A 14,973-nucleotide genomic window follows, 5' to 3' on the forward strand; every position below is an offset into this window, starting at 1 on the left:
CCACAAAGATCTGTGCATCCAATCAATCAAAAAACTAAAAAGCCAAAAGTTTCGTTTTTTGTTTGGTTACTTATGGTTGAGGTCAGGGCTGGGTTGGGGTTAAGGTTGTCATGTTGGTATTACAGTTTTCTCCATAGAAATGACTGGTGAGTCCCCACAAACATATAATTACAAACCTGCGTGTTTGTGCTTGTGTGTGTGTGTATGTATATGTATATATGAATGCTTTTGTAATGGCTGACCTGAAGAAACTGTACTGCTGCTGGCTTGAACTATAGAGGGCAGGTGAGAGCTCTAACTCAGGGAAGTACTGCAGGTTGCTCTTGATGGAGCCCAAGCCCATGGCCGCAATGACAAACACCACAGGCAGCAAAACCTGAGCAAACAAGCCCTTCCAGTCCCGCCGTGAGTGGTGCACTCGTTTCAGCAGCATTGCTGCCACCCGCTGGACAATTAGGGCAACACCTCGGACTATTGGGGAGCCAGTCAGAGCTGAAGGAATGAATTTCAGCAAATTCAGCAGGGTTAATATTGGCTGTGAATTTCCATAATTTACTTACAAAGCTAACTGCTACAGTAACAATCTCCAACGCATTACCTTCTTTTCAGTTAACCCAGCAATATGTTTATTCGATATGAATGAATGAATGACCATAATATTTCTTTAAGAGCTTTTCAAATTCATAAAACCCACCCATCAATCCTTTTAACCGCTTATCCCGAGCATCACAATGCTAACGACTAGGGCATGCCCTGGACAGGATGCCTGGGCACCTGAAGGAAACCCATTCAATATGGAGAGATCATGCTAATTCTGCACATAAACAAGTGGAATCTGAACCCCAAACCCAGGGCTGTGAGCCATCACGTCACCCAATTACTGAATATCATTCCAATAAACTCCCTGCTTATGAAAAACAGCTGACATCATGTATTAATGGGTAGCACGGTGGAGTAGTTAGTGACAGTATCACCTCCCATCAGCAGGGCTGGGGGTTCGAACATGCTGCTCTGTTTGTGGGCTGAATCCTTCCCACACTCTCTATATGTGCATGTTCACTTTGTGTTTTGTTGCTTTTCCCCCGCAGTCTGAAGACATGGTGTTAAGTGAAGGGGCATTCCTAAATCCCCCATAGCATGTTAATGCTGCATGTGTGAGTCCTGAAATGTACTGACATCCCATATAAGGTGTACCCCAGTCTTGGATGGATGGATTATGCAGCTTCGTGTACGTTTTGATTGTTTATACACTAAAGCCAGCAAGTAAAATAAGGGGAACTCACTTTGTCTGTCGTCTAAGTTATAGCTGTTAACTGAGAGCTCTTCAGGCATGCTGTCTTTAATAGTAGACAAGTCCAGCACTGATTCAGATGCAGAATGTAAACTGCCTTCATCATCCTGAGTGTTGTCTTTGGTCAGCTGGAGGAAAACCTATAGAATGAAATTCACTGGTGATTAATCTGTAAGGGGCTAAGGAAGGCCTATGTACATCAGAATGGATGTTTTAAATTGTGTTTGTCATACGTGATTTGTTTAAAATATGTGAATATGTAGCTTGTTCCACACCTCTTCTAGAGTTGTGTCAGAAATACCATAGCATCCAAGCTGCAATGCATCCAGGTTACTGTCCAGGTTGGAAAGTAAAGTACGGTAGGCCAACGCATTTTGGGAACTGAAAGGAGGGAGCATAAACACCATATCGCCAACTTCTCCCTCCTTTAGACGGGCCTCTGGGATATAAGACCGGACAAAGGCTTTCACTCTCTCATTGTCAAACTTTTCCTTTGAGTTAGCCTGCACCTAACAAATCAGAAAAATAGTGGAAAAAATAAGATGAGGGCACAAGAAGTAATAGTGGCAGCTGAAAGGCACTTTAACAAAGAAGACTGTGTCAAAGGTTAGACCATGCATTTCATATGCTCATCAAGAAGTCTTCTGTACCTTCTTGGTGAGGGTGAGATTATATCCCTGTGCAAGCTTGTCTTTGAGGTAGAAGGGTGAACCACAGCACTTAAGACCTCCACGCTCCAGGAAGGCAATGCGATCACTAAGGACCTCTGCCTCATCGAGGTGGTGTGTAGACAGGATGATGGTGCGTTCTGGGTAAATGAACAAAGACTGTCACTTGCTGCTCCCCAATTAAATTTGCAGGAAGCTGACAATGCAATCGCACAAACACAGGAAGCTATAACATGGAGTGAATCACTATTTCTTAATGAAAATGGATAGTGATAAAAAAAAATGCCCATGATGAGTCCACCTACTGTAATCTTACCTTTCTTTTGGTGGATGATGATGTCCCAGATGTTCCGTCTGGAGCAGGGGTCCACTCCAGTGGTTGGCTCGTCCAGGACAACCAGACGAGAACCACCAATGAATGCGATGGAGATGGACAGCTTCCGCTTCATGCCCCCGGAAAGGCTGCCTACCCGCTTGTGCCGATGATTGTACAGCCCAGTCTCCTGCAAGATTCTGAATGAAAAAACATGATAATTCATGCTTCAAAAACTTGAAACATCCCTAAGTTAAATAGCAGTGTTTTCTACAAAGACAGGTTATGTATGTATAGTACCTCACCGACAAATAAAACTCAGAATACTCAGGCTAAATGCAAAACATGTGGCCAATCTGCTTTTTCATGTGAGTATTACAGCTGGGTTCACTTTTGAGAATGGAGTATGGCCAGCATTCACTATTGTCCCCTATCCTAATTATGCTCCTGAATTGCTTTATCTTTGATGAATTGGTAATAGTACTTCATACTCACTTGCGCACTTGCTCTTTAAGTTCCTGACGTGTCCAATGTGGGCCTTTAATTTGCCCATACAATAACAGGTGCTCCTTGGTACTCAAGTGGTCAAAGAGGACGTCATATTGCATACAAACACCCAGCTCTTTACGGACTTCATTGATGCTTCCCTGCATATCTTTGCCATACACCTCGATCGAGCCAGAAGAGGGGCCAAAGAGACCAGTGAGGAGGGACCTGTAAACACAAATATCAATATTTTATTGTAGAGAACATTCTTTAAAACTTAAACAGAGCAGTATGAACATTCAGCCAGGATATACAGAAGACATGCGTATTTTCAATTGCTACTCTAACTTTTATAATCAGCATGAAAATATCATATAAAGCAGGATCATCTTTCTTAGGTCCAGGCCCCAGCCACAAATTTCACTCCAAGTACTGTTTCATTTCTTTAATAATAAATGCTAGTTGGAAAGTTCTAACATGAGTTTAATTGCATCTGATACTTTTTGGACCCGAGAAATGTCTCCAACATTAAAGAAAACCTTCAAATAAAATCGTAAAACTGTATACAAATACAGTTTCAAACACATTTATTTTTTTTTAATTTGAGGTTATGTCTTGCATTTAAATAAAGGCAGAAGAAAATAAATAAAATTTTGGATTTAATGTTTTTATTGTTATTACAGATTGTATTCTGTATTGTAAAGTCTGATCATTTGAAGAAATACTTGCAAAGAGATAAACACATGCAAAAAAATAGAGAAAATAATTTTCTCACATGGTTGTGGTCTTCCCAGCCCCATTGTGGCCAAGTAAAGTGGTGACATGTCCTTCATAGAAGCGTACATTAAGGTTCTGGATAGCAGCTCGGTCTCCATACATCTTTGTCAGGCCATGAAGACTCACTCCAACTGGGAGACCTAAGAACTCTTCCTCTGTCTGGGATGTGAACCCACTTTCTCCTATGAATACAAATAATAGGCAGAAAAAACTCTGTTAAAATGTCCTTGTCACTGTGAAAGAGAATTTCAATTTACAACAATTAAGGAATTAGGCAACAAAATGCAAAAACCTGTAATGCATCTAACGATTACCTTTGTATTTTTCTTCCGGAAAGACCGCTTGGTTATTTTGTGCAATGTTTGCAAAAAGCAACCCACGTCCACCTCTTTTTCTCCCTGAACTACATCCAAATAGGTCCATCCAAAAGGAGGGCATTACTGGAAAGTACCAAGGAACTGCAATGCCATATTTCCCTGAAGGAACGACCACAAAGGTGTTACTTTGACATAGTGGTGAGCTTACCCGTGTCCTTCATGGAGAGAGTCAGAACTCAAAGTTTAGGATTTGATCAAACTTAGTGCAATCACCACAAAAATAAGCATACTCCACTACAAATACTCTCATTATAGACTACAGTGGTGTTTACCTGGGAAGACAAAACGGATGTATATGCCTATAAGGAAGTAGAGCACAGAATCTATTAGGAGCAACCAGCAGAACCAGCCAAAGGACGAGGTGTCGTCATCCATGGGGGAGATGTATGAGTTACTCCACTGGATCCCTGTAGAGACATATGGCTCATATTTTATATTGAATTGCACTATATTGTTCAAACTGAAAATCAAGACTAACAGCGAATGGTGCAAACCAAAGGCAGCATACCTTCTCCCTGGGTCTCATACCGAGTAATGTATTGGCTGGCATAACTGAAGCAGGTGGGTGCAAAGAGACTCTGTTGAACAGAAATATCAAAAGATTTATGGACTGAGGTGTTGAATATTCCTTGTTACTATATGTGCATGATGTATAGGTAGATCATCTAAATATTCCAAAAAAGCTTATTTTTATGTAAACACTAACAGAGTTGAAATATTGCTTATGACTAAGTTTATGTTTACGGATCTCACCAGTGCACTTTTTCCTGAGAAGGAAAACGAAGTCTCCAGGGACATGATGACGATATAGGGGAAGAAGCAGATGATGTAGATGAGGCTGCCGCTGAGTCCAGCAATGTTGGTCCTGTCAAAGAATGTGCTGACAAGATAGCTGATGGCCAGTATAGCGAGGCCATAATCACAGAGATAGAGAAACAATAAAAAGCCATCACTGTTGGGCAGCACCTGCCCACACTTCAGGATGATGGTTAGGATGATGATGGTCACTAGCAAGAAGACTGCGCTCTCCAAAAACCAGGCAAAGAAGTGGCTGATTGGGTTAACGCCCATCATCTTCATGTACTGTAGAGAAGACAAAGGAAAGTGCCTGTCGTAGGGTATATTTTGTTTACTGATTTAGTAACAAATGCTAATTTATTACTTTCATCCAATGTAGGTAAAACTGCATCCAGGTTTGATATACTGTAATTTACGCATACACTCTTTACCCTAATTCTTTACATTATTCAATTTACATACGACATACATCCTTACAAATTTTCTCATGATGAAGTGATGATCAAAAACCAACACTGTAGCTTAAATATAACTGTATTTCCTAAAAAAGGACTAGTACTATATTGTCATCTTATATTTTTACTCCATGGATCGTACACGTTTTTACAGTCTACATTTTTGTATTGTAGGGCAGACAGTAGCTTTAAAGTTTCCGGTACATAGATGAATGTGTTCAATTATACACAGAGAATTTCAAATGTAAAATAAGCAAAATGTATGACTAAAACAAGTAAAATAATGATATCAAATAATTATTGAAAGTGCATGCAATATTCAGCTGAGTACTGAACCTTTAGAAAGAACCTCAAAAACAATCATTGCAGATCAAGGCGTGACTTCAGACAAAGGTAGTAAAATTGTTCATTTTCACTGCAAATTCTAGCTGTACTGATAAGTGTCCAGAACACTTTTGTTTCTGAAATACCTAGCAGACACTATAAATGTGACAGGTTTGTACTTTTCATTAATTATAATCCACGGGTAATATAAGGGTGCTGGTAATGCAAACCATAACTTACAAAAATGATTTTCCATGGGCTATACATGGGTGTGCGATATACTCGTGTGCAATCTATTTACACATGGAAATACAGTCAATAATTAACATGGATAAACTAATAAAAATATGTATGGAGTATATAATATACCTCATGCAGCTGGAGTTCCCTCTCATGAACCAGCCTCTTGACAAAATTGGCGACAAAGAGGACCCAAGCAATCATGAGGACCAGTGGAAAGGCAAAAGCCATGCTGTTGAGGTACCTGAAGAAAGAAAAAAAAAACTGATTAAGAAAATTAACTAAAGCGAAATAGTGGAGAAACTTAAATATGAGGTATACTTTACTTCTAGGTGATTATTTGTTTCACTTGAGTGCATAGTGTATTTTTATTCAAAGGTATGTGTGAGCTGATAAAATTTCATTGCCTTTAGGTAAACATGTGAAAGAAGGAAAGCATGAATGTAATATATCTGTGTTTGTCAGGCACTTTAATGTGATCATGATCACAAATAACAGTTAAATCAAGATTTCAGAAGCAATAAAAAAAAGACGTTTTACATATTGTATTGAAAATGTCGGCACAAAAAAATTAAGAGGTACATATATTATACAGTATGGCCAAAAATGTGGACACCCCTTTTAACTAATTAGACACACTGACTAATTAAGTCATACCTATTGCGAACATAGGTGTGCAAGCTGTCATGCAGTCTCATGCAGCAAACATCAGCAAAAGAATGGGTGGTTGTATGGAATCGGTTAGTGAGTTCCCGCTTGGCACCGTCATAGGACAACATCTTTCTAAGAAATGAATTTACCTAAATTATGTCCTGCTAAAGCTACCCTGGTCAACTGCAAGTGAAGTGATTGTGAAGGAAAAAACATCTGGGAGGACTCTACTCCACACAGACTCTCCATTGGTGTCCCTCAGGTCTCAGTTCCTGGTCCTCTTCTGTTCTCCCTATGTACTAGACCTCTTGGTGAGGTCGTATCCTAACATGGCTTCTCATATCACTGCTACGCACTTAACTTATCCTTTCCTTTCTTCCCTGAGACACTTGAGTCTCCACTCATATCTCTGCATGTCTGGCAGACATCTCATCATAGATGACAGCTCATTAGTTGAAACTCAACCCCAGCAAATCCAAACTGCTATTCATCCACGCTGAACCATGCCCACATCAGGATCCTGTGATCTTCCTGGACAACTCTACGATTTGTCCTTCGATCACTGCTCATAACCTTGGGGAAACCAAGGACAATCACCTGTCCTTTTCCTCTCACGTTGCTAATCATTCCCACTCATGTCAATCTCTCCTCTTCAATATCAGAAGGGTTTATCAATTTCTTTCCATGCAGGCCACTCAGGTACTTGTTCAATCTCTTATCTCGAGACCAGACCACTGTAACTCACTCCTAGCAGGTTTGCAACCTTCCCAAGTTCTCCCACACCACATCAATGTTCCACTCCTCCACTGGCTCCTTTTAGCATCAAATTCAAAACACTGATGCTCACCTACAAAGCCAAAAATGCATCAGCACCCTCCTGCCTAAAAGAACTTATGTCACTCTGCATTGGCCCATGCTTTCTCCAGTCCTCCAGCACTGCTCGAATGGTCCCACCATTTCTCAAGGTGCAAAGAAGATATGCATATAGACTTTTCTCTGTTTTGATACCTATGTGGTGGAATGAACTTCCTCTAGATGTTTCTAGCAGTTCTTTCAGAAATACTTGGATTAGCACTTCCAGGATTATACTCTATAATCTATAAAAATATTGCATTACTTGCCAACAGAGTTTTTTAGCGTGATAGTGCTCTTAGGTGGGTTCTATTTAGCCAGTATTACAATGTATTCACAGATGACACTTCTAAGCACTTACGTAAGTCGCTCTGGCTAAGGGCATCTGCAAAATGCCGTGAATGTAAGTTCAGCTCAGGTCAGCCCAGAGATGGGGACTTGAGTTTGAGACTTGGATCGGAGTCGCACTCCAGTCGCTCTTAAATTTACTTCCGACTTGTGTTTGAAATATATATACATATAAAATGCATAATGATAATACTGACCTTACTCTTTTTTTTTTTACTTGGACTTAACTCTGACTCGTTCATAGCGACAAAGAATAAGAGTTTATAAAGCTCTTGTGAAATTTCTACACATGTGAAGCTTTGAGTGTGCAACACTCCCCAAACCGTAAAGGCGTTAAACACATCAGTTCAAATTGCACATCCTATATGACAAAGTGTGGGATGTTCTGAGTATTATTCTGAGTGTTATTTTACATTAGATTGCACCGCTTAGAAATAGATGTTGCTTACCCTAAATTACAGTATATGTTGCCCACATTGTGTTGTTAAAAAGTGACACAGATCGGCCAAAAATCTGATAAATTAGCAGGCACTTCCCAAAAACATAATTTAGCAGGTATATCCCAAAACATTTCTGACATATCATTCCAAGTCAGGCTGCCTGCACCTCTTCATTGTGACCCATGTGATTTTCATGCAAGCTCATGAAAATAAACCAGATAACCCAGCATGAATATCCCTGAATGACAGCAAATCCCATCAGCAATGTTCCAACAGCTAACGGAAAGCTTTCCCACCCAGAAGAACAGGGGTATTATGACAACAATGGCCCAACCAACTTCATATTAATACCCCTGGCTACAGAATGAGATGTTGGACAAGCTGGTTTCCAGATGCTTTTGGCCATGCAGTGTATTTGTTGTTTGTGTGGCAATGTACATGTCTGCACGTGCAGTACGTGAACAAGACAAGGGTGCCTACTGGTCCTTGATGTAGCAGGGATAGGGGAAGGCCTGTAGCTGCACTGCGGGTTCTTCCACTTGGGTTCCTGTTTGCATCGCAATGATTGCGCGCTCTATGGTCTCCTGAAGGTACACAAAGCCCCTGTTGTAGAGCTGGTTCTGGTTTGGCGAGATGTATGGGCTTTTCACCCAGTAGGTATTGCGGGTACGGTCCGTGCGCATGACATTGTCAATAGGCATTCTTATTGTGTATTTCACTCTGGGGGGAAGGGGATTGCTGGAGGAATCCCGTTTTTTCCGAGAGGGAGAAGCAGTGACATTCGGCAAATTGAATATGATACCTGAGAAAGGGTAAGAAAAGCAAATATATGTTTCATATATGTGACCATTCAAGAGAACATGAGTGACCAGTAAAATTAGTCTTATTATGACTGAGCAGTCATTTGATCAAAGACCGGACAACACATTAGCAAAATTAAGGTGAAGGTCTTTCTCATAGAGCTAAAGATTTCTTTTGAGTGGGCTTACTGGCATAGAGGTCACGGGTTTGAGTCAGATTCCCAGCAAGTGCGTCAAGCTCTTCACTAGAGTTGAAACCTTGAAAGCGGTCAAACCTCACGCAGGAGGAGACATTCAGCATTAATGATGATAAGGTGGAGATCTGCTGAATGATTGCTTTGTTCTGAATTAGAAGAGCTGTGATGTTAGCTGTAAAAAATGGATTTATAAATTATTTTGCTTCATTTGTTAATTTTATGCTTATCTCAAGAATAAAATGAATAAAAATGAAGAAATATGCTGTAAACGCAATCAGGCTAACTGCCATCTAAGAATACCTGCAGCGTATAACTGCATTTGTCTGTGTATGTTAGACTGTATGTCAAATTTGCAGGATTTATTCAGACATATGAGTATATATACAAGCATTCATTGTTAGTTGAAGGCAGCACATATTTTAGATCACATGAATATCCAGCATGTATATATTTGATTATTGTCAGTTAATTCCTTAATTTTGTTGCATTTATGGGACACAAATTTATGATTGCAAGTAACTCCTGGGGTCATAAGAAATCACATAATATAACTTAAAACAATTTCGATGACAAGTATTTGAAATGGAATGGAAGACAACGAGGAACTCACAAAATTTGTTAAATATGTCCTTCATCTGATTGACGTCAATGTTTGTCTCAAACTGAATGAATCTTTGGACAAAAGGATTATTGAGGGAATTCTGTAAATGAAGCATTGATGTGATGAATATTAACAGAATAATATTACAAGTGCATACTTAAGCCATTTGTAGCATGCAGTGTTCAAATTTCATCTTTTATTTCAGGGATAAATTAGGAATTTCTACTAATTAACCTACCTGTAGCACAGGCAGATTTTTTTGAAGAACTTTTGCGGAATTCATGACATAGGAAGAAGAGTCAAGCCACTCTTGAGAAAATAACTTTAAATCTGCAAATTGCTGCAATGTGGTATTTGCCTGGAAGATAAAAATGAAAAAAAGATAATAGAAAAAAGGTTGCAAATTGCTGTTTGAAGAAGGTGATGATAGCTAAATAAGAATGGTATGGAAATAAGGTTTAGAGTTTGTCTGCGGTACATTAACTGTATTTAGACCAGGGGTAGGCAACCCTGATCCTGGACTGCCGGTGTCCAGCAGGTTTTCTATCCTACCTGGTCTCTGATGAGCCACACATGATCTCAGACAGATAGTAATTCATCGGGTAGGAAAGAAAACCTGGTGGATATTGGCACTCCAGGATGAGGGTTGCCTACCCCTGCTCTAGTGTAAGGGAATAAAACTGCTAGTTGTTACTGATGCACACCCACATTTACTGCAGGAAATGATGCTAAACAAAAACAAATAAACAAACAAACAAACAATGAAATAATGAAGGAAAATTCTATATGATGCAACTTAATATTTTTAACATTTTAAATGTTCTATGTTTCATATCTGAAATATATATATGTGTGTGTGTGTGTGTGTGTGTAATATATAGTTGTAAATTTCTCTTTATGATAAGGTTTGTGTTTATTTATTTATGTGTATAAGTACCTCCTGCATGATCTGCCTAGTCAGGGGTATATCAGGGGTGTAGAGGACCTGTCCCAGAAGCATGGGCTTGAGGAAGGCCCAAGCCACAGCCCCCCCTGTGGTGTTCACCATGTCCAGAAATAAGTTCTTGCAAAATGGAGCTGAAACAACAGAGACATTGATATCAACATAAAATCCAAATAATTCTCATTTCCATCTTGACACAATGTTGTTCACATTAAAGGTGCGTATGACTTTTGCCGTACTGGCATCACGTGGGATGTTAAACTTGTTGATGAGCTGCTCAACTTCGGTGTCTCCCTGAGTGGAGGGACCTGAGCCGGAGCTAATGGGCAGGTTGGAGATGCCAAAAAGAGACAATATGCCATTGGTGCACAAGGCATTGGAGAGAGTGGTGAAGGTGGCCTGGCTGGAGATGCTGGCCCGTGTGCCGATGACCAACTGAGGGGACACAGAGTAGGACACACAGAGGCTTATGTCACTGAACAGCACTAAATATAAAAAATGTAAGATAAGAAACCGAGGCGCTTCTTACTCTACTGAATTTTACAGAATTTTAATTAGATGTTTAAGTAAGCATCAAATCAGAGAATAAACAATTATAGGAACCATGATTGAATTCATTGAATAATGTCAAAATTGCAACAGATTTAAAACAGGAGCATTAAACTCTAAAGAAAATGACCAAACTAAACAATGTTAATTGTAGGATATAAAGTGCAGATACTGAACAATAATGTCTAAAACTCTTTCGGTAATCTGTGGCCATAAAGCAAGTATACTCACGTCACGAAATTCAGAGTTAGCCATAAGATTGAGGTTTCGAACAGACAACAGATTCTGTACAAGACTGTCAATAGTAGGCAGCAGCTTGCTCAGCATGTGCATCAAGGAATTCAGTAGTGCTAGTAGAAAGCTTAATGGGCTCTGTAGCATGAACTAGTGTCAGAACAAAGATATCACACAGAGCACAGAGTTAGCATTGTTTAGCAAAGGTAAAACATAAGCATGGTTGAGCTTTATCATTCCTTTAAAAAGTAATATTGAATGAAAAATATGGGTTTCTATTCCACATTACATTTCTGTGATTCTTACCACTTAAAGTTCTGTACTTAGTCACTTTCAGATTTGAAACATTATGGTTTCCACAGTTGGCTTTTCACTACTTTGATTAATGGCAAAAGCTTAAACATGAGTAAAATCACAATGAGTATACTAAATGGTCAAATATAATGCGTACCTCAAACAGAATGTTCTCAAGACTGATGTAGCGGGTTCCCACAACTGCAAAGTTGTACCACTCATGGGGGGTTAACAAACATAACGCGTGGAAAATTGGGAGTTCCTTCTGGTTGAGCGCCAGAACTGATGGGTCTCTGCAGTAGTGCATGTTAGTTAGCCAACTCAGAACCTGTGGAAAAGTTCAAAAATTGAGAAAGAATTGTCACTATGTCTGTTTGGAAATCCAAGAAACAAAACTGAAAGGAAATTACACTTATAGGCACTGCATTGTGAAATTATCATGAATACATGTGCAACAAAAATGATCTAGGAAGGAAAAAGCCTGTTTACAGAGTATTCATTACTTTATTAAGAATCAAGTAATATTGGTATTATTACAAATGTCAGTACAGAATTTTATGAGTCCATCCATTTTCCAAACCGCTTATCCTACTGGGTCGCAGGGGGTCCGGAGCCTATCCCGAAAGTAATGGGCATGAGGCAGGGAACAACCCAGGATGGGTGGCCAGCCCATCGCAGGGCACACTCACACACCATTCACACCTACGGGGAATTTAGCAAGTCCAATTAGCCTCAGCATGTTTTTGGACTGGGGGAAAACCAAAGTACCCGACATGGGGAAAACATGCAAACTCCACACACATGTAACCCAGGCAGAGACTCGAACCCGGGTCCCAGAAATGTGAGGCAACAGTGCTAACCACTGCACCACCATGCCACCCCATTTCATGAGTCACTGATGCCATTCTATTATTATTATTATCATTATTGTTGTTATTATAATAATTATTATTATTATTAATAATTATATTATTATTATACACTTTTGGGTATGGCAACCCTATAAAACAAAAAAAGTAATCCAGTCTAGGACACAAAATCCAGTGTACTAAGTAGATTTCAGTGTAGTAAACAGAGTATGATTTTAGGACAAAAATATATATATATATATATATATATATATATATATATAATTTCTCTATATAAATTCACGTGCCTATGAGTTAAGGACTCTACCTGTAAGCTGTTGTTGGGTACCACTGAGTTCATCATAAGATCTATGATTTCTGGAGAAATACTGGTCAAACTTTGTAGCTCCGTGGAAAAAGCAGTTTTATTTTTGAAGAACGTGGACAGTTTGACTGGAGCTGCAAGAACAACACAAGAAGCAGGATTGCTTGACATCAACTGGCGAGTAGAATCAATCTTTTAATTGTAATGAATATCAAAGCATAATCAGATATGATTTAATTACAGAAGTATAACATCAAGACCCCAAAATGATGGTATACTGGTGATTTTGTATTATTTTTTTTTATTTGTCCCGCTACCTTAAAAAATGAAGCCTTCTTGATGTAGCGGAACCCTGAGAAACAGGGTTTCAGCTGACACTTAATTGTATCACACTGTATTAAAGCTTTTTGGAGGTTCTGATTGTTGGAAGAAACGGATTATACTTTCTGTATATAATCAGTTAAAATTTCTTACGTTTTTAGGAGCGTTTAATTGTTCATTCAGATTCCGCACTACATCTGCGAATGACCTGATACTCCCTTAAAAAACAGGTTCAATAGAAGTAGTGTGTCCCTGTCATGCTAAGCAGTAATACATGTACATGCGCTCTTGTGAGAGTGGGACAGATGGAGATGGGTGCAGAGACAACCAAGATTATTCTGCCTTCATTTTGATGTACTTCAACTGACCGACACTGAAAGAATCATGAAACCCTCTGTTTTGAACCAATACAAAACCAGATTGGTCCCATTTTTTTGTACACGTTGATTCATACATGTACAAGGTTAGGGGTCACCAACAGACCTGAACTACCTCAGCTAATTGACTAGAAATTGGTTTGGAATAATACATCGTAGCTTATGCTGTTGTGTATCAGTTGATTGCATTTTTATCACAAATGCATTCTGAACTTTCAGTCCATGCTACTAATGATATTAACATGTATGCTATATCTGCCGATTAGGCATATTTGCTTGTTTACAGAATTGGTTAAATAAAACAGAAAGGAAGAAAGTAAAAAAGTAAATTAACTTGTTCTTAGACACAATAAGAGTCATACTCATTAACTCATTACCAGTGTAATGTATTAATTTTCTCTCATTTTTAAAATTTGTTTGACTACAGACTGACATTATAGAACTTCAATGTGTAAAATGTCGATTTTGCCTCTGGGTAATCAACTGAGGAGTAAAACAATTGACAATACAAAATAATTGCAGAAATGAAGGTACACCATTTTATACTGTTTGATTGTCTATTTTGCATTACATGCAAAGAAGGTGTATGTCAAGAAAAAATGTGGGTTTGTGTCTTTTTGGTCTTAAACTGCAATGGTAGAGGTGTCACTAAAACAGAGTTACAAACTTCATTTCAATATACCCAATAAGGTAATGTCAATTGCTCTGCACAAACTTCAAACACTGTATTTCATTGTAGCATTTTGTTTTTGTCAAAGAATTGTCATGTCTGTGAGAATGACCAAATACAGGCATAGTAAGCTGCCAGCATGCTTTCATTTTCAAAACAAATGGGTTTTTGTGGATTTCATTTAGGTTCATAATATAAATCAATCCATGCTCCACATTTTTATTGTTGCCAAAATCATTGAGGGTGTTACCCCTTTTCTTGTTTGGTGAATTGATTTGACTACTTTCATTGCTGTGCCTTCTTTTTCAGGTTACATACAGTGGGCCTGATTGCACTGATGAGGAGAGCATTTGTTTATCTCAAAAGCATGTAACGTTTTAAGCAAATTTTTGACTTGCATGCCTGAAGGGAGAACAGACCCCCTACACAGAGGGTAATTAAACAACAACAAAAGACTGCAGGGCCATACAGCTCCATCTTACATCATATACCATGTGAGGCAGATAATTGTTCAGATATCACAAATACTGTACCTTGCGGGGTGACAGTCACATTGTCTAAACTCAGACTGCTCACATCGAAGCCCAGACTTTGAGAGAGATATGATATCCTGAAAAATGGAAGCAGAGTCAGACAAAGGCACACAGTAAGAGTCCTGAGAAGGCAAAAAACTATTACATCATAGATAAAGAAAAATAAAACCCAGCTGAAGACAAGTTATTGTAGAGATCAGGATAGACACAATGGAGAATACTAATAATGCTTGCATACAGAAAGAAAAAAATCCACATGAA

At 39.0% G+C, this 14,973-nt stretch overlaps 1 protein-coding gene across 2 annotated transcripts in view; it reads right to left on the minus strand.

Annotated features, from left to right (window-relative positions):
• The window catches only part of abca12 (ATP-binding cassette, sub-family A (ABC1), member 12), a 66,390-nt gene that overhangs the window by 13,503 nt on the left and 37,914 nt on the right, over positions 1-14,973 (minus strand). For both annotated transcript variants that reach the window (XM_049005986.1, XM_049005987.1), the window contains 22 exons: positions 14,713-14,789; positions 12,815-12,945; positions 11,796-11,966; positions 11,342-11,494; positions 10,801-10,996; positions 10,556-10,695; positions 9,857-9,976; positions 9,628-9,718; positions 9,010-9,189; positions 8,501-8,822; positions 5,859-5,973; positions 4,666-4,995; positions 4,421-4,490; positions 4,185-4,319; positions 3,850-4,011; positions 3,534-3,717; positions 2,768-2,986; positions 2,276-2,472; positions 1,942-2,099; positions 1,567-1,800; positions 1,284-1,431; positions 243-492 (listed from right to left, as the gene is read on the minus strand). In XM_049005986.1, the coding sequence (XP_048861943.1) occupies positions 243-492; positions 1,284-1,431; positions 1,567-1,800; positions 1,942-2,099; positions 2,276-2,472; positions 2,768-2,986; positions 3,534-3,717; positions 3,850-4,011; positions 4,185-4,319; positions 4,421-4,490; positions 4,666-4,995; positions 5,859-5,973; positions 8,501-8,822; positions 9,010-9,189; positions 9,628-9,718; positions 9,857-9,976; positions 10,556-10,695; positions 10,801-10,996; positions 11,342-11,494; positions 11,796-11,966; positions 12,815-12,945; positions 14,713-14,789 (3,783 nt within the window). The remainder of the gene's footprint in view (positions 1-242; positions 493-1,283; positions 1,432-1,566; positions 1,801-1,941; positions 2,100-2,275; positions 2,473-2,767; positions 2,987-3,533; positions 3,718-3,849; positions 4,012-4,184; positions 4,320-4,420; positions 4,491-4,665; positions 4,996-5,858; positions 5,974-8,500; positions 8,823-9,009; positions 9,190-9,627; positions 9,719-9,856; positions 9,977-10,555; positions 10,696-10,800; positions 10,997-11,341; positions 11,495-11,795; positions 11,967-12,814; positions 12,946-14,712; positions 14,790-14,973) is intronic.

This window comes from Brienomyrus brachyistius, chromosome 1 (assembly GCF_023856365.1).
Source record: "Brienomyrus brachyistius isolate T26 chromosome 1, BBRACH_0.4, whole genome shotgun sequence".
Taxonomy (NCBI): domain Eukaryota; kingdom Metazoa; phylum Chordata; class Actinopteri; order Osteoglossiformes; family Mormyridae; genus Brienomyrus; species Brienomyrus brachyistius.